The sequence below is a fragment of the Delphinapterus leucas genome, chromosome X (assembly GCF_059928025.1).
Source record: "Delphinapterus leucas isolate spDelLeu-1000000601 "Yukka" chromosome X, BTC_Dleu_Yukka2, whole genome shotgun sequence".
Classification (NCBI taxonomy): Eukaryota; Metazoa; Chordata; class Mammalia; order Artiodactyla; family Monodontidae; genus Delphinapterus; species Delphinapterus leucas.
The window spans coordinates 122,419,398-122,440,400 of NC_143150.1; the positions used below are offsets into that span (position 1 = coordinate 122,419,398).

The 21,003-nt window shown below is 40.5% G+C and overlaps 1 protein-coding gene across 1 annotated transcript in view; it reads right to left on the reverse strand.

The window, feature by feature from the left end:
• Window positions 1-21,003, reverse strand: part of LOC149744404 (uncharacterized) — a 109,920-nt gene that overhangs the window by 29,247 nt on the left and 59,670 nt on the right. The window contains exon 4 of the mRNA XM_089904790.1: window positions 11,327-11,434. Within this exon, the coding sequence (XP_089760916.1) occupies window positions 11,416-11,434 (19 nt within the window). The 3' untranslated portion in view covers window positions 11,327-11,415. The remainder of the gene's footprint in view (window positions 1-11,326; window positions 11,435-21,003) is intronic.

Below are 21,003 nucleotides of genomic sequence, written 5' to 3' on the forward strand. Positions count from 1 at the left end.
CGGGGGAACCGTATATCACGCTGTCACCATAGAAAAGCCTACAGACACCGCAGTGATGGCAGCCAATGAGACTGGCTGGACTCCTGGCTACTTCAAAAGGCCGTTGACTCAGTGGCCGTCATGGTCCTGGATTACCACCGGCCCTGGACTGTCTGGGAGTTGAGCGGGCAGGGCTCTGACGCCTGGTGCTGTTTGTACGTTAATTCAGGGGCCTAACTGAAGAAAGTGCAGACTACTGGTCAGAGCATCTAGGCTGGCAGAAACCGTCAGCCTAAGGTGGCCGAATAAATGTGGAGCGGGGTAAAACCGGACCCCCCAACGTCTCTGCGCATCTCTTTCCTGGACCCTTAAAGGTCATTAGAATCTATAACACTTCCAATGCTGGTGCTCAGGCGGACGAGCAGTGAAGCAGGAGGCCTGGGGAAAATCAACCTCACCTGGAGGCTGCTGGGGAGAAGTTCTTCCCCTCCCCCACCCCGGGTATGAGGACTCCCAATTCAGCACGAAGAAGTTACAGAAGAGGGGTCTACACCCTCAGCGCCCCAAGAATGAGCAATGAGACAAAAGGCAGAGGAGGGGTTTGTCACCGGCAAAGCCCTTGAAAAATTCCTGGGATATAAAAATAGAATCTGGGCAATAAAGTCTAACCGTTTTTTCCTTTGTGCTTTGTCTAATTTCAGGTGCTCCTAGGGTTCCGCATGCAGAGGTCCCACACCTGGCACTTCAGACCCGATTTCCTAATGCAGAATGGCTGGGTCGACAATTCAGCTCCCGGGGCCTCATGCAGACTCCGCGACATAGAGCCTGAGCTCCAGCCAACCCGGCCCTCGAGAGCTCCGCCCCTCCCTCCCGGCTGATGCTGCTGGGATCCCTACACAGCAGCCCAGCCCACAGCCTGCGGGGGCGCGCACGCTCTCACCTTGCATTCTCTGATGAAAATATAAAGTTTCCTTTGCTTGAACCAAACTCAGTCTCAATCTGTTGACTCCAATGACACTGGGCAGGGGGACCCTTGTTGGGGCCCACTCTGGAGGATCAGTAACAGAAATTGAGAACATTTGTGTAACTTCAGTGAACAGATGTGTGAACCAAACTGTAAGGAATGCAGAGCAGTGTATAAGGCTCATGTAAAATAAGATGTTTCGAACAATTCCATTTGTTATTTCCATCACTTTATTATAAGCAAGGTCAGTGGAGGGTTATTGTCTTATTTGTCAGGTCAAGTTTAGAGAAATTAAGTGATTGTTTTCCAAGGATGTACATCTAATGATCTTGGCTGAAGCTTCAATCTTCTTTTGAATGCTTTTCCATTGAAAATGATACCATTCTTTTAGCTCCCCCATTTCTGAGAAACATAAAATCTTTTAACTTATTGTTACCAAAGGGGAAAGGGGCGGGGAGGGATAATTTAAGATTTTGGGATTAACGCATACACAATGCTATGTATAAAATGGATAATCAACAAGGGCCTACTGTATAGCACAGGGAACTACACTCAATATTTTGTAATAACCTATAAAGGGAAAGAACCAAGGCCAGATAAAATGTAATTTAAGGGAGGCCAATGGTGACCACTTCTGACCCTCAATCATCTAAAGCTTGGACTCTGCCTACTGCCCAAGGCCCTTCATGAACATACATGCATGTACCCATAGCTTAAAACTTCCCCAGTTTTGGGGTTCTGGGAGACACGGATTTGGAAAGACCCCTGGTGTTCCCCTTACTTGCAGGGGACCCTTCCTACTGCTGAAACATGCCTGTCACACCCAGAGGATGGTACACCGTATGATCGGGAAGAGTTTGGAAAAGGCACCTCATCTCCTCGTCTCCAGGTGCTCGGGTTCCCCCCACCAGCCTCGTTCCGAACAATCTCCCCACTTAACGAAGTCAGCACCTTCAACATCCAGTTTCACACAGTTTGGAATTTGTCCAGAGGATGAAGGGGAAGGGGGAGGACCATGAGAGACAAGCCCTAGGTGTTTGGGCAGGAAAATGCCACTTTAATTTCCATTTAGTAAGAGGAATTAACCAAAGGTTCACCTTGCCCCAGAACCAGAATAGGGCTTGAAGCAATCCTGCTGTTTTGTTGCTATATCTCAAAGAAACAAGTTGAAAAATGGAGGTCAGAAGCACTGTAATTCACAAACCTGCAGGGTTTAAAATGATACCTATCAAAAAAAAAATGATACCTATCATCAAAAAATGTCTTCAGGTAAGTCATGGTATAGGATTTTAACGAAAGGCAGAATTGCAGGAAAGGAATTTCAAGAGGTAGATTGAACTAGCCATTAAAGCACATGAAAAAGCGGCTGAACTTCACCAATAACGCAGTTGGCCAAAAAGGGCTGGCAATGCAAATCAACACTACCAATTCGAATCAGTCAGAAGGGCTAGCCTCACAAAATGTAAAAACCAGAAATGCAGGACAAGGTTTGGAGAAAATGGAACCCTGCTACACTGATGGTGGGAATGTAAATTGCCAACGGCCAGGCTGCAGAAGTGTATTGTGTTTCCCACAAAATTTAAAAAACAGAGATACAGAGCATACGACACTTGCACTCATGGGGGTAAATCCTGTGAAAACCAAAAATCTACAGGACACAAGCATCCCAACGTTTATTGCTGCTCTGTTTACAAGAGCCTCGAACTGGATACAACATAAATGTCCTTGGGGAAGAAAAATGGATAAAGAAGTGGTACTTACAGACAATGGAATATACCTCAGCCAGGTAATCAATGAAATATGGCCAGTTGGAGCAACTCGTGTGGACTTAGGTAAGATCATTCTAAGTGACATAAGTCAGACAGAAAAAGAGACTTATCATGAGATATCACTTATAGATGGTATCTAAAAATGGCTACACATGAACTAAATTACAAAACAGAAACAGAGTCACACATTTAGAAACCACACTTACGGCTGCCAAAGGTGAAAGGTGGGGTGGGGTGAGGCATAAACCATGAGGTTGAAATTAGCACAGATATGGTTCCAAACCAAATAGCTAATCAACAAGACCTACTCTATAGCTAAAAGAACTGGACTCACAACACTCTAGTCACTGGAAAAGAATATATACGCCTGGTAAGGATCTAAAAAAGACTTTATTGACGTCTCGCAGTAAGTGAATCAAGAAGATGTACAGCAACAAGAAACACAACACTGAAAACCACCTGTACCCCATTATAAAAATAAATTACAAAAAAAATTTTAAAAAGACAGTGAGAGAGAGAAATTCCTACAGAATTCCTTCAGGGTCTCTGATGCAACCTGGATTGACTACATCTAGACCCACAGAGAGATGGGACTTAAGGATGGACACTCGTGGAGTGAGAAAATTGGTGATGATGGGCCAGCAAATGCAGCACCTTTAGAATAATACTGCCTGGCCCCATTCCAAGGGTCCCAAATCTCCAGGTGCAGGGGAACCTTCCTAGAGCTAAAATATGCATGGGACACACAGAGGATGGTACACTGTCTGATCGGGAAGAGTTTGGAGAAGGCACCTCATCTCCTCATCTCCTGGTGCTCGGGTCCCAACTCCAGCCTCTTTTCTAACAATCTACTCACCAGGGGAAGTCAGCACCTTCAACATCCTGTTTCGCACAGTTTGGAATTTGTCTGGAGGATGAAGGGGAAGAGGGGGAACCATGAGAGACAAGCCCGAGGTGTCTGAACAGGGACATGCCACTCTAATTTCCAATCAGGAAGAGGAATTGACCAAAGGCTCAGCTTGCCACTGAAACCAGAATAGGGCTGGAAGCAATCCTGGAAAAATGCCTTGAGGTAAGTCATGAAAAAGGACAAGAAAACAAGGCAGAATTGCAGGAAGGGGTTTTCAAGTGGTAGATTGCACTCGCCATGAAAGCAAATGGAAAGGGATAGAACTTCTTCAACGATGCCATTGGCCAAAAAGGGCATATGCATTTTTCCTGAACATATTCAGGAAAAACGCATATGCACCTTTTCAACAACCAAAGAGGCGTGCAGTGCAAATCAACACTACTAAGAGATATCACATCACTCCGAAGGCCATCCTCACAAAGTGTAAAAACCAGAAATGCAGCATAGGGCATGGAGAAAAGGGAGCCTTTTCACGGTGATTGTGGGATGGTAAATTGCCAATGGCACTGTAGAGAAGTGTATTGTGTTTCCAAAAAAATCTCAGAAACAAAGCTATAGAGCATACGGCACTTCCACTCATGGGCGTATATCTTGGGAAAAGCAACACTCGACAGGACACAGGCACCACAACGTTTAGTGCTGGTCTGTTTACAAGAGCCTCGACTTGGATACAACCGAAATCTCCTTGGAAGGAAAACATGGATAAAGAAGATGTGATACTTATGTACAATGGAATATAACTCAGCCATGAAATCAATGAAATAAGGCCAGTTGCAGCAACTCAGCTGTACTTAGGTACGATCATTCTCAGTGACATAAGTCAGACAGAAAAAGAGACTTATCATAAGATATCAGTTATAGGTGGAATATCAACATTGCTACACATGAACTAAATGACAAAAGAGACACAGAATCACACATTTAGAAAACACACTTATGATTGCTAGAGTGCAAATGTCAGTTGAAGTGAGGCATAAACCAGGAGTTTGAAATGAGCATATACCGTTCCATAGACCAAATAGGGAATCAACAAGACTTATTCTAAAGCTCAAAGGACTGGACTTAGCACAATCTACACACTGAAAAAGATTATATACGACTGGTAAGAATCTGAAAAAGAATTTATCGATGTCTCTCGGTAAGTCAATCAAGTGGATGTACAGCAGCAAGAAACAGCACTGAAAATCAGCTACACCCCCTTATAAAAATAAATTTAAAAAAAGACACTGAGTAAGAGATAAATTCCTACAGAATTCGTTCATGGGCTGGGATGCAAGCTGAATTGAGCATATCTAAACACACAGCTGGATGGGACCCAAGGCTGGACATTCGTGGGGCTGAGAGGCTTGGTGAGCATGAGTCAGCAAATACAGCTCCTTTAGAGTAATACTGCCTGGTCCTGATTCCATGGGTCCCAAATCTCCAGATGCAGGCCACCCTTCGTACAGCTAAAACATGCATGGGACACCCAGAGGATGGTACACCATCGGATCGGGAAGAGTTTGAGAAAACCACCTCATCTCCTCATCTCCTAGCGGTCAGGTTCCCACCTCCAGCCTCTTTCCTGGCAATCGCCCCACTTGGGGAAGTCAGCACCTTCAACACCCTCTTTCACACACTTTGCAATTTGTCCGGAGGATGAACTGGAATGGGGGGAACAATGAGAGACAACGCCTAGGTGTTTGGACAGGCATATGCCACTCTAATTTCCAGCAAGGAAGAGGAATTGACCAAAGGCTCAGCTTGCCCTCGGAACCAGAATAGGGCTTGAAGCAATCCTGCTGTTTGGTGGCCAGTTCCCAAAGAAACAAGTTGAAAAATGGAGCTCAGGGGCACTGCAATTCACAATCCTGCAGCATTGTAAAAGATACCTAACGTGGAAAAATGCCTTGAGGTAAGTCACGAAAAAGGACTTGAAAGCAAGGCAGAATAGCAGGAACGGGATTTCAAGAGGTAGACTGGACTCGCAGTTAAAGCACATGAAAAGCGGCTGAACTACGCCAATGATCCATTTGGCCAAAAAGGGTGTATGCGTTTTTTCTGAATATATTCAGGAAAAATGCATACGCCCTTTTCTACCAACCAAACAGGAGGGCAATGAAAATCAACACTTCGTATCAGTCAGATTGGCCATCATCACAAAGTGTAAAAACCAGAAAAGCAGGACAGGGCGTGGAGAAAAGGGAGCCCTGTTTCGCTGACGCTAGGAACATAAATTTCCAACGGCAACTCTGGAGAAATGTATTGTGTTTCCTAAAAAATCTAAAAAACAGAGCTACAGAGCATATGGCACTTCCACTCATGGGCGTATGTCTTGGGAAAAACAAAATTCGACAGGACACAGCGAACCCAACTTTTAGTGCATCTCTGTTTACAAGAGCCTCGACTTGGATACAACCTAATTGTACTTGGAAGGAAAAACGGATAAAGAAGATGTGGTACTTATGTACAGTGGAATGTTAACCAGCCATAAAATCAATGAAATAAGGCCAGTTGCAGCAACTCGGGTGGACGTAGGGACAATCATTCTAAGTGACATAAGTCAGACAGAAAAAGAGACTTATCATAATATATCACTTAGAGGTAGAATCTACAAATGGCTACACATGAACTAATTAAAGAAGAGAAATGGAGTCACACATTTAGGGCTTCCCTGGTGGCGCAGTGGTTAAGAATTCACCAGCCAACCAGGGGAAACAGGTTCGAGCCCTGGTCCGAAAAGATCCCACAGGCCGCAGAGCCACTACGCCCGTGCACCACAAATACTGAGCCAGCATTCTCGAGCTGGCAAGCCACAACTACTGAGCCCACGTGCCACAACTACTGAAGCCCGCACACCAGCGCGTGTGTGTGGCAACAAGAGAAGCCACCCAATGAGTAGCCTGTGCACTGCAACCAAACCCAAGGCAGCCAATTAATTAATTAATTTAAAAAAACCAAGTTGCCCTCTGACTTAGTGTCTGGTGAGGGCCAAATTTCTGGTTCATAATGTGGGTCTTCTGGTTCTGCAATTAAATGATGTAATGGGCATAAGATCTTTTGTGTGCTACATTTATTAGGTCACTAATCCCATATTTGAGGTCTCTGGCCTCATGACCTAATCCCCTCCCAAAAGCCCCACCTCCTAATACCATCAACAAGGGAGCTGGTTTTCAAAATTTGAAAATTAGAGGCACAAAATATTTATAGCATAACAGGGACCACACAGTTAATTTATTTTTCCTTTCATGTTAAAGGTTTTGCACATATATATTTATTATATAATCTTGAAACCCTTGTTTTTTTTTAAGATTCTTTTCCCATATAGGCCAGTACAGAGCACTGACTAGAGTTCCCTGTGCTATACAGCAGGTCCATACCAATACTTATCTATTTTATATATAGTAATGCGTATATGTCAGTCCCAATCTCCCAATTTATCCCTCCCCCACTTATCCCCTGGTCACCATAATTTTATTTTCTATATCCATGACTCTATTTCTGTTTTGTAAATAAGTTCTTTCCTATCGTATTTTTTTTTAGATTCCACATGTAAGCAATATCATATGATATCTGTCTTTCTGTGTCTGACTTGCTTCACTCAGTATAACAATCTCTAAGTCCATCCATGTTGCTGAGAAACCCTTAACTGTTAAGGATAACTCTCAATTTTTTCCAGTATCATCAGCAATTCTTTCTGGCAGACATGTGATAACACTTTTTAAACAGGGATATTGAGACCAAGGCTCCTGACCTGCAAACAAAAAAAACATCATTCATATAGTGAAAACTTTGCACATCAAAGGTCGACAGCACTTGGTCTCTATCGTTTTGCACCCACTGCTGACAGAGGGCAGAGGAGTTTGACTCACTAATCTTCCTTACGTGCACTTCTTCCTAATGGGGTACTCCATCTAAAACTTCTAAGAAGCGGGAATGCATCATGGAACACACCAATCTCTACTACAGATTCTGAAGCAGCAAAAAACCAAAAACAAAAACATGATGAATCCATCCAAACGGTTCTGTCCACATTCTTACAATAGTTTCCCTGGCACTGTGAACCCTTTTCAAACCCTATCACTTGAACCTACTTTCATTTTTTTCAGCAAAAATAATGCTAATCTGCAGTCACACACTCCAGTAATATTACACTATCCCTTGTGCAAGGATGTAGGGATTCGAGGAGCTATGGGAGGCTATCATGAGAGGTTGCCTAGAGTAATGAGGACATTTCATTTAATGTTGGCTCTTCTCCCTAAGATGTCTGCTGTCCTCTTCTTTTTGTAGCTACTAGCACTGAGAAACTGACCAAGATAAGGCCCTTCTCTTTTACTGCCCATGAATGCAGCTGTGATTAACCCCACAGACCTTGGTGCTTCCAGAGTCCCCTGAACCTACTGACCCTCCATGCATGGCAATGACATAGATAAGGATGGTGACCTGTATATTTGCATAGAGCATGCTATAAAATTTTCGAGTCTTCCCTTCCTCATAATTCCAAAGAATAGATTTCTTTGGATTTCTGCTTAATGCTGCTGGAGTTGGTACATAAATTGAGGGAGGTATCAGGGCACACCAAAAGAGAAGGTATCTGCACAGAAAATACAAGCAGGTACATTTCTGTGTAGTTTCAGCAGCTCATTTCCTATATCAACCATGGTGACAGGTTGAGCCTTCCTCTTTCTACTAGTAGTACAGCAAACATAAAGGACATTTAGGCTGCTTGTTTTATCCCCACCTCTCTCAATTGTCCTGCATTCACATATAGGACAATGAAGGGTCCTTTCTACCATCTTAACCAATACTTGAGAACTAGAAAATGTCCAGATTTTTCCAGGGACTATTTTCGTATACCCCAATCAGGCCTATGAAGGAATCTTACCTATTGTGTTTAATGAAGTCATATCTCTGACGGCATCCCATTATCAACAAAACTGGAAAGAGATTTGAAGGGTCTTAGATTTTACCATATTCGAAATTCCAATATTTTAGCCTGACAGGTTTTTGGATTTTAGAAAAAAATATTTTAAATGAGACAAAAAATCATTTTTATGACACAAAAAGACAGCAATAGTTTCATATTTTTATCTGTTCCACTTGCACACAAATGTCTCATGGGGTTATGTAAAGCAGTCCTGTTGGGTGCTGTGCATGGTGCAAGTATGGATTAAAGCTTAGGAATCTTAAGCTACAGTCACCTGAAACTTTTAAAGTAGGATGCAAGCAATCCTGTCCAACATTTGAGCAGAGCAAGACACTGTCTTTATTTTATTTGTCAGGTAATTAATCTGTCTTTTGCCCCAAGGAGAGAAACAACTGGCATCTTCCATCAATGTGTTGTACAAAAATCTTTGAACACAGAGTGCAAGCAGAGGCTGATACAAGATGTGAAAAAATGGGAGACCCTTGTGGCATTTTCTCCTAACTTATTGCAATCTCCCAGTTAAAATGTGGGAATAATCAACATTCTGAGGAAAAAGGCCCAAGGAAGGTTTTTGCTTTTGTGGAATAATGGGATTGCTAAAGATTTCAGGAGGCAAGAAGAATTGGTGGGAATGACCATGAGACATGAGAGAAAAGTCAGATCGATGGATGAAGTGATGTTTACCTCTGTGAATCAATGAGAGGTAGGAGCAAATGAAAGTTGAATACAACATTTTCTGAATAAATGTAAGCTTCCAGCTGTCCTAGAAAAAATTAATTTTCACTATGATACAACATATTTAGTTTATAGAGTTAACTTAAATTTAAAGCTTAATAATTACATTTATTGAAGAAACCAAAACATCTTTCTGGTTTAGAATAAATAATGTGCTCTGCTACAGATAAGAAGACTACATAAATAAATAGAAATATGACTAAATAAGTAAATAAAGAGGAAAATAACAAATTAGATGTTATTAACATTAAAAACTGACAATCATCTAAAGAAAGAGAAGGAGTGACAGAGAGAAGAACTCATATCAAGCGTATATAAAAAAACTCCTAAATAAGAAGTCTTAAGATGTTTAAAAAAAAAGTCTTCAATAAGAAGATAATGTAAGAGCAAAAATGGGGAAAATATACCAAAAGATATTTCAAAAAAGAGAGAAGAGAATGTTAAGTAAACATATCAAAAGATGCTTGGCTTCTTAGCAGTCAATTAAATGAAACAAAAGCAATCCTTGAAATTATCACTCACGAACCAGAAAGTTCAAATGAAAACGACAGGTATTATCAAGTTTGACAAGAATGTGTGTAATTCTTGAATCTCATTCACTGCTGCTGAGCATGAAAATTCATACAAATGTTTTGAAAATATTTAGAAGTATCTAAAAAGATGAACACATGAGGGCTTCCCTGGTGGCGCACTGGTTGAGAGTCCGCCTGCCAATGCAGGGAACATGGGTTCGTGCCCCGGTCTGGGAAGATCCCACATGCCACGGAGCGGCTAGGCCCGTGAGCCATGGCCTCTGAGCCTGCGCGTCCGGAGCCTGTGCTCCACAATGGGAGAGGTCACAACAGTGAGAGGCCCACATACCGCAACAACAACAACAAAAAAAATAGATAAACACATGAAAGCTATGAGTCGAAAATTTTACTACTACCTGTATACTGAACAATAATTTATACACATACCACCAAAGCTCAAGTTCTAGAATTTATATACCAGTGCTATTCTCAACAGTCACAAACTAAAAATCACTCATATTTTAATACACATTGGAATAAATTACTTAGTAGTTAAATGTTTACACTATGGAATCCTATGCAACAGTGTCAATACATGATCACAACAGGCAACCATATAGGGAGGTTCACAAACAACATAAGGAATAAAAAGCCCTGTCCAAAAGTGTTTATACTGTGTCATAACATTTATATAAAATGCAAAATACAGGTAAAGTGATATTTTTGTTACATACCAGAACAATTGTAAACCTTAAGGGGAGCCACTAGAATGGGACCAGGGGGCCTCTGAGTGTCTGGAAATTTTCTGTGTCTTTCTCTAGAAGCTAGGTATAGAGTGTATTCAGATTCTGAATTTTCTGAAATTTGTCATTTTCTTACAAACCGTGCATGTTTTTAGTTGTTTTTATACATAACGAAAAGTAAAAAATATAGACTAGGGAAGGTAATTATATTAGCACTTTAATATCCATGCTTTTCAAGGTGGAAGTGAAAGATATTAAACACTTGACATTGTGATTACTTCTTAAAAGTAAGCTGAAAATTTGAGATTAATAAATAAGACCTATTTCTTCATATATAATACTCAAAGAGGAGGGGTAGAAAGGAGTATTATTTTCTTAATTTAATACAGAATAGTTAAGATAGAAAATAAAGAAAACAGACTAGGTTTAAAAAGGAGCACACTGGACTTCCTTGGTGGCACAGTGGATAAGAATTTGCCTGCCAATGCAGGAGACAGGGGGTTCAAACCCTGGTCTGGGAAGATCCCACATGCTGCAGAGCAACTAAGCCCGTGTGCCACAACTACTGACCCTGTGCTCTAGAGCCCGCAAGCCACAACTATTGAGCCTGCATGACACAACTACTGAAGCCCATGCACCTAGAGCCCATACTCCACAAGAAGAGAAAGCACCGCAAGGAGAAGCCCATGTACTGCAATGATGAATAGCCCCCGCTCGACACAACTAGAGAAAGCTCTGTGCAGCAACGAAGACCCAACGCAATGAAAAATAAATAAAATTAAATCTTTTGACTTATGAGATGACTTACTAACGTGGCTGCAGTTGGAGACCTCAGTTTCTTGCCACATGGATTTCTCCTTAGGGCTGCTTGAGTGTCCTCATGACGTGGCAGCTGGCTTACACCAGGATGAGCGATCTAGCAGAAAACAAATCAGAAGCTGCAATGTCTTTTATGACCCACCTTTGGAAGCTGCACTTTGTCATTTCTGCAACGTCTTAATAGTTAAACACTCAACACTTTCCAAGTGTGAGGGGCCACGCAGGTGCATGAAGATTGGGAGATACTTAGGGGATGATTTAGGGCCATCTTGGAGGCTGGCTACCAAAGTGGCTGACTAGCCAAAGACTGAATTTTGTTTTCTTCACATCTGGAGAGCAAAATGGTCAGTGAATCCCATTGGTGGTCTTTCAGGTGTACGAAAGTTACCTCTTGCTCTCACCTCCAGCCGTGTGGCTGAAGGGTCTTGGTGCTCCAGCTGGGTGTCAGGCCTGTGCCTCTGAGGTGGGAGAGCCAAGTTCAGGACATTGGTGTACCAGAGACCTCCGGTGCCATGAAATATCGAAAGGCGAAAGCTCTCCCAGCGATCTCCATCTCAATGCTAAAACCCAGCTCCCCTCAAAGACCAACAAGCACCTGTGGTGGACACCCTATGGCAAACAACTAGCAAGTCAGGAACACAGCCCCACTCATTATCAGAGAGGCTGCCTAAAATCATAATAAGGTCACAGGCACCCCAAAACACACAACCGGATGTGGACCTGCCCACCAGAAAGACAAGATCCAGCCCAACCCACCAGAACACAGGCACCAGTACCCTCCACCAGGAAGCTTACACAACCCACTGAACCAAACTTTGCCACTGGAGGCAGACACCAAAAACAACGGGACACTACGAAACAGCAGCCGGCAAAAAGGAGGCCCCAAACACAGTAAGTTAAGCAAAATGGGAAGACAGAGAAACACACAGCAGATGAAGGAGCAAGGTAAAAACCCACCATACCAAACAAATGAAGAGGAAATAGGCAGTCTACCTGAAAAAGAATTCAGAGTAATGATAGTAAAGATGATCCCAAATCTTGGAACTAGCATGGAGAAGATACAAGAAACGTTTAACAAGGACCCAGAAGAACGAAAAAGCAAACAATGATGAACAACACAATAAATGGAATGAAAATTTTTCCAGAAGGAAACAGTACCAGAATAACTGAGGCAGAAGAATGGATAAATGACCCAGAAGATAAAATAGTGGAAATAACTATCGCAGAGCAGAATGAAGCAAAAAGAATGAAAAGAATTGAGGACAATCTGAGACACCCCTGGGACAACATTAAATGCAACAACATTCGAATTATAGGGGTCCCGGAAGAAGAAGAGAAAAAGAAAGGGACTGAGAAAGTATTGGAAGAGATTATAGTTGAAAACTTCCCGAATATGGGAAAGGAAAGAGTTAATCAAGTCCAGGAAACTCAGAGAGTCCCATACAGGATAAATCCAAGGAGAAATATGCCAAGACACATATTAATCGAACTATCAAAAATTAAATACAAAGAAAAAATATTAAAAGCAGCAAGGGAAAAACAACAAATATCATACAAGGGAATCCCCATAAAGCTAACAGCTGATCTTTCAGCAGAAACTCTGCAAGCCAGAAGGGACTGGCAGGACATATTTAAAGTGATGAAAGGGAAAAACCTACAACCAGGATTACTTACCAAGCAAGGATCTTATTCAGATTTGATGGAGAAATTAAAAACTTTACAGACAAGCAAAAGCTAAGAGATTCAGCACCAACAAACCAGTTATACAACAAATGCTAAAGGAACTTCTCTAGGCAGAAAACACAAGAGAAGGAAAATACCTACAATAACAAACTCAAAACAATTAAGAAAATGACAATAGGAACACACATATCGATAATTACCTTAAATGTAAATGGATTAAATGCTCTTGACAAAAAGCTTTTGACAAAATTAAACACCCATTTATGATAAAAACCCTCCAGAAAGTAGGCATAGAGGGAACTTTCCTCAACACCATACAGGCCATATATGACAAACCCACAGCCAACATCATTCTCAATGGTGAAAACATGAAACCATTTCCACCAAGATCAGGAACAAGACAAGGTTGCCCACTCTCACCACTAAAATTCAACACAGTTTTGGAAGTTTTAGCCACAGGAATCAGAGAAGAAAAAGAAATAAAAGGAATCCAAATTGGAAAAGAAGAAGTTAAGCTCTCGCTGTTTGCAGATGACATGATACTATACATAGAGAATCGAAAAGAGGCTACCAGAAAACTACTGGAGCCAATCAATGAATTTGGTAAAATAGCAGGATACAACATTACTGCACAGATATATCTTTCATTCCTATACACTAAAGAAGAAAAATTTTCAACAGAAATTACAGAAACACTCCCACTTACCACTGCAACAAAAATAAAATACCTAGGAAAAAACCTACCTAAGGAGACAAAAGACTTGTACTCAGAAAACTATAAGACACTGATGGAATAAAATCATAGATGACACAAAAAGCTGAAGAGATATACCATGTTCTTGGATTGGAAAAATCAACATTGTGAAAATGACTATACTACCCAAAGCAATCTACAGGTTCAATGCAATCCCTATCAAACAACCAATGGCATTTTTCAGAGAAACAGAACAAAAAAATTCACAATTTGTATGGAAACACAGAAGACCACGAATAGACAAAGCAATCTTGAGAAGAAAAACAGAGCTGGAGGAATCAGGCTCCCTGACTTCAGACTATACTTCAAAGCTGCAGTACTCAAGACAGTATGGTACTGGCACAAAAACAGAAAGATAGATCAATGGAACATGAGGGAAAGCCCAGAGATAAACCCACGCACATATGGTCACCTTATTTTTGATAAGGGAGGCAAGAATATACAATGGAGAAAAGAGAGCCTCTTCAATAAGTGGTTCTGGGATAACTGAGCAGCTACAAAGAGAATGAAATTAGAAGACACCCTAACACCATACACAAATATGAACTCAAAATGGACTAAAACCTAAATGTAAGGCCAGACACTATAAAAGTCTTAGAGAAAAACATAAGCAGAACACTCTATGACATCAATCAGAGCAAGATCATTTTTGACCCACCTCCTAGAGAAATGGAAATAAAAACAAAAATTTTAAAATGGGACCCAGTGAAACTTAAATGCTTTTGCACAGCAAAAGGAAAACAAAAACAAGACAAAAAGACAACACTCAGAATAGGAGAAACTATCTGCCAATGAAGCAAATGACAGGATTAATCTCCAAAATTTACAAGCAGCTCATGCAGCTCAATATAAAAAAAAAAAGAACAACTCAATCCATAAATGGGCAGAACTAAATAGACGTTTCTCCAAAGAAGATATACAGATTGCCAACAAATGCATGAAAGAATGCTCAACATCACTAATCATTAGAGAAATGCAAATCAAAACTACACTGAGGTATAATCTCACAAAGATAAGAATGGCCATCATAAAAAAAATCTACAAACTATAAATGCTGCAGAGGTGTGGAGAAAAGGGAACACTCTTGCACTGTTGGTGGGAATGTAAATTGATACAGCCACTATGGAGAACAGTATGGAGGTTCCCTAAAATCTAAAAATAGAACTACCATATGACCCAGCAATCCCACTACTGGGCATATACACTGAGAAACCATGATTCAAAAAGAGTCATGTTCCACAATGTTCATTGCTGCTCTATTTACAATAGCCCAGACATGGAAGCCACCTAAGTGTCCATCAACCGATGAATGGATAAAGAAGATGTCACACATCTTCAATATACAATGGAACACTACTTAGCCATAAAATGAAATGAAATTGAGTTATTTGTAGTGAGGTGGATGGACCTAGAGTCTGTCATACAGAATGAAGTCAGAAAGAGAAAAACAAATACTGTATGCTAACACATATATATGGAATCTAAAAAAACTGAAAAGAAAATGATTGTGAAGAACCTAGGGGCAGGACAGGAATAAAGACGCAGACGTAGAGAATGGACTTGAGGACACGGAGAGGGGGAAGGGTAAGCTGGGATGAAGTGAGAGAGTGGCATGAACTTACATATACTACCAAATGTAAAATAGATAGGTAGTGGGAAACAGCCGCATAGCACAGGGAGATCATCTTGGTGCTTTGTTACCACCTAGAGAGGATGGAGGGATCCTAGGAGGATGGCTGGGAGACGCAAGAGGGAGGAGATATGAGGATATATGTATATGTATAGGTGATTTACTTTGTTATAAAGCAGAAACTAACACACAGTTGTAAAGCAATTACACTCTAATAAAGACATTAAAAATAGATAATTAAATAATTTATTTTTTAAAAAGCAAAATTAAATCATTTAAAGAAATAAATAAATGAGAGCACAAATTAACATGGTAACTCTAAACCTAAGTATTTTCAGTACTATACTAAATGTAAATGGATTAATATCTCCTATTAAAGTATAATTTTTTTATATTATGTGCAACTAAATTGTTTTTAACAATATACAGGTAAAATAAAAGAATTAAATTAAAAAGGAGAATACATTCCATGGATTTAAAAACAATAAAACAATTAGCATATAGTATGCATATTAGATTAAGTAGTCTTTAAGTTTAGAACAGTTTCTCATTATTATAATTAGTATTATTATCCCAATTTCTTAAATAATATTTCAGTATTTTTTTCTATATGAAAAAATATTTTAATATTTTTCTTTGCTTTCTTGTGGTCTAATACATGGCAAATATTTAGGTGCTAACATAATCTAAAACTGTATGTTGTTTTCTTACAGCCAACAAAAACTGAATCAAGAAGAAATAGATAACTTGAACAGACTGATCACTAAAAGTGAAATAGAATCTGTAATTTAAAAAAATTCCCTACCAACAAAAGTCCAGGATCAGATGGTTTCACATGCAAATTCTACCAAATATACAAAGAAGAACTTACACTGATTGTTCTCAAACTCTTCCAAAAGATTGAAGAGTAAGGAATACTTCCAAAGACATTCTATGAAGTCACCATCACCCTGCTATCAAAACCATATGGGGGGGAATTCCCTGATGGCACAGTGGTTAAGAATCTGCCTGCCAATGCAGGATACACGGGTTCAAGCCCTGGTCCATGAAGATCCCATATGCTGGTTAGCAACTAAGCCTGTGCACCACAACTACTGAGCCTGTGCTCTTGAGCTCGGGAGCCACAACTACTGAGCCTGAGAGCCACAACTACTGAAGCCCGTGTGCCTAGAGCCCATGCTCAGCAACAAGAGAAGCCACCAAAATGAGAAGCCCATGCACCACAACGAAGAGTAGCCCTCGCTCGCCGCAACTAGAGAAAGCCCACGCACAGCAACGGACACCCAATGCAGCCAAAAATAAATAAATAAATAAATTTATTAACAAACAAACAAACAAACAAAAACAGATGGGGACTTTTCTGGCAGTCCAGCAGTTAAGATTTCACCTTCCAGTGCAGGGGGTGCGGGTGGTTCAGTTCCTGGTCGGGGAGCTAAGATCCCATACACCTCACAAACAAGAAACCAAAACATAAAACAGAAGCAATATTGTAACAAATTCAATAAAGACTTAAAAAAAAACACAGAGAAAGACACTACCAAAAAAGAAAATTACAGGCCAATATCTTTGATAAATATAGATGCAAAAATTCTCAACAGAATATTAGAAAACCGAATCTGACAACACATAACAAGATCATACACCATGACGAAATTTGATTCACCCCAGGGTCACAAAGTTGTTTCAACATATGCAAATCAATCAAAGTGATACACCCCATCAACAAAGTAAAAAGAAAAAAAACAAATGATCATCTCAATAGAGGCCGAAAAAAGCACTTGAAAAACTTCAACAGCTATTCATGGTAAAAAACGCTTACCAAAGGGGCTATAGAGGGAACATATCTCAACATAAAAAAAGCTATTTATGACAAACCCACAGCCAATATAATACTCAATGTTCATAAGCTGAAAGCCTTCCTGCTAAAACCTGGAACAAGACAAGTATGCCCACTCTCACCTCTTCTCTTCAACACAGTATTGGAAGTCCTAGCCACAACAGTCAGACAAGAAAAAGAAATAAATTCTAACCAAATTGAAAGGTAAAAGGTATAACTGACACTATATGCAGATTACATGATAATACATATAAAGGAAGCCCTAAGAATTCCATACAAAAACAACTACAACCGATAAACGAATTCAGCAAAGTAGCAGGATACAAGATTAACATACATAAATTGGTTGCATTTCTTTCTTTTTTTTCTTTAAATTTATTTTGGCTGCATTGGGTCTTCATTGCTGTGCACGAGCTTTCTCTAGTTGTGGCCAGTGGGGGCTACTCTTCCTTGCGGTGCACAGGCTTCTCATTGCAGTGGCTTCTCTTGTTGCAGAGCACAGGCTCTAGGCAGGCGGGCTTCAGTAGTTGTGGCACATGGGCTCGGTAGTGATGGCTCACGGGCTCTAGAGTGCAGGCTAAGTAGTTGTGGTGCACAGGTTTACTTGCTCTACAGCATGTGGGATCTTCCTGGACCAGGGCTCGAACCCATATCCCCTGTATTGGCAGGTGGATTCTCAACCATGGAGCCACCAGGGAAGTCCCTGGTTGCATTTCTTTATACTAACAATGAAATATCAGGAAGCGAATGTAAACAAGCAATCCCTTTTAAAATGGCATCAAAAAAATAAAATACATAGGAGTAAACCTCACCAAGGGGGTGAAAGACTTATATGCTGAGAACTACAAAACATTAGTAAAGTAAACTGAAGATGATTCAAAGAAATGGAAAGACATCTCACGTTTTTGGACAGCAAGATATAATAGTGTTAAAATGGCCATACTACCCAGGGCAATCTACAGGTTTAATGTGATCCCTATCAAATTACCCATGACATTTTCCCCAGAACAAGAACAAATAATCCTAAAATGTATATGGAATCATAAAAATCCAGAATAGTCAACACAATCCTGAGGAGGAAGAACAAAGCAGGAGGCATAACCCTCCCTGACTTCAGACAATACTACAAAGTTACAGTAAGCAAAATCACAAGGTATTGGCACAGAAGGAGATATATGGATCAATGGGCTAGAATAGAAAGCCCAGAAATAAACCCACACACCTATGGTCAATTAACCTTCGACAAAGGAGGCAAGAATATACAATGGGGAAAAGACAGTCTCTTCAGCAAGTGGCGTTTTGAAAGTTGGACAGCCGTATGCAAATCAGTGAAGTCAGAACAAACATAGCTAATCGGCAGTAAAATACAAATCAAAACTGTGAGATATCACCTCACTCGTGTCAGAATGGCTGTCATCAAAAAGATCACAAATAACAAAGGTTAGTGAGGATGTGGAGAAAAGGAAACTCTTGTACACTGTTGATGTGAATGTGAATTAGTGCAGCTACTGTGGAAAGCAGAATGGAGGTTCCACAAAAAAACTAAAAATAGAACTACCATAATATCCAGCAATTTCACTCGGGTATATATCAGAAGAAAACAAAAACACTATTTCAAAAAAATAACTGCACCCCAAAGTTCAAAACAGTGTTATTTGCCATAGACAAGATATAGAGTCAAACTAAGTGCTCGTCAATAGATTACTGGATTTAAAAAAGATTTTTTATGGTGACTTCAAAAAAATGAAATTTTGCCATTTGCAAGAACGTGGATGGACTTGGAGGGTTTCATGCTTAGTAGTGTAAGTCTCAGAGAAAACAAGCCTGGTATGATATCATTTACACGTGGCATCTAAACGACCGAATACAACAACAACAACACAACAGACTCACAGATTAAAGAACAGCCTAGTCGTTACCAGCAGGGAGAGAGAGGGTGGAGGAGCAAAATAGTGGTAGGAGATTCTGAGGAAGAATCCACTATGTATAAAATCAATAATCTAAAGTGACGTACTGTATAACATGGGGAATAGAGCCGCTCTTTTATAATAAGTATAAATGGAGAAGAACCTAAACATTTATCAATCACTATGTTGTACCTCTGAAACTGATATAATAATGTAAATTAACTATAGATCAATAAAATATAAAGTAAGAAACAATAAAGGGGAGACACAGATTATTAGATAGAAATCAATTAAATAAACACAAGTTTTGGAAATCAAGAAAATAAAAAACAACATGTAAGAAATAACATTGGCATTTAAAGTGTACAATCTATTCATTTAACAGAAATCATTTAAGTGGTAAAATATGTAACCCATTCTCACAATTTTGTATATCTAGGGTAAATTATTATCTACAAAAATATGTTACAAATATTCACTCAAAAAGAAAGAGAAAATTTGGATTAATCAATTTTAGTGTAGAAATTTAACATCAAAGACTCTATCTAAAATTGATTTGAATTAGTTCTGTCAACGTTGAATAAGTTGTTAGCCACTTCTAGTCTCTTTGTGATGTAAAATCTTTTCAAGGATAAAAACCAGCCTTTCTACATTATTCCATTAGACATACATAGAAGTTAAAAGAAATGAGAAGACAGAAGAATCAACTAAGAAGGTGAATTTACTGAGAAACAGTCATTCTTTCTCCCTCTTCCTTTTCTTTTCCTCCTTTTCCAGGTCTCTTTCGGTTTCAATCAAGAGAAGTCTTGAGAGTTCTGAGAATATTTCTTTAAGGGCTTCAAATCACCATACCTATGTCCTCTGCCACAACTACACACACGGGAACAAAAATAAACCTCTGCTATCTACTCATGTAGGAGGGATTCATGCAAAATAAACTCCTACATGGAGACCAACAGGTGAGTTTTCTACCTGTTCTTTATAATGTCCTTCCATTACAGTAAATCCCACACATTATGAGGCAGAAGGGGTTATGTGAGCTTTTCCTTGAAGTCAAAAAACTTGCAGTCATTTCAAGTACCAGGTGATCATATGGTACAGCCAGGGAAGATGCCATCCCCCTTGGGGGGGAGGTCGGTGAATGGGCTCCCGCAACCATGCACCTCCTGATGTACAGATTCTGGAGGAACAAAGGGCGGTCCCATCGCAGACAGCCTTTCAGGCTGTCCGGCCACTGGGCAACCCGACCAGCCGGGAAGTGCCCCACCAGTTGCTGAAAGCAAAACTCTGTCACCCCCTGTGAAGCCAGGCAATTTGGGCCACAGAGTCAGATTAGACCGGTAATCAACTCCTCCTCTCTGCTCACCTCCTTGGGGTTACAGCAACCCCATCTCCAAACCCAAATCTGACCCTGCAGTGCCAAACTGGGAGTGGCAGGTGGGCTCTGCCGGTGCTTCAGCGCCCTCTGGAGGTTGTCTGCTCTAATGGCAACCCTCAGCCCTTCCTCCTCCTCCTCCCCTAGTCCTGGGGGGCTGCCTTGCCCTCTGCAGCTGCTGGCCTGATTTCATTCTTCTTTTTTCTCCAATTACAATGAAGTGTCCTACAGAGGTTTGGAATCTCTTGAAGAAGGAGGATCTTTTAGTCAATACACCTTAACCGTGAGAAGCTGGTTTCAAGAAGCTGGTTTCAAGTGGGTGCAGTTTTTAGCACCCAGTCCTCATGTCATATGACTGGATTTAATCAATCAGATGCCACGGTTTTTAAATCACATGACCCAGCTTTAAATCAATCAGCTGCTTCCCTCTAACTCACGTGAGCTGGCTTTCAATAGACATGCAGAGGTATAAAAATGATG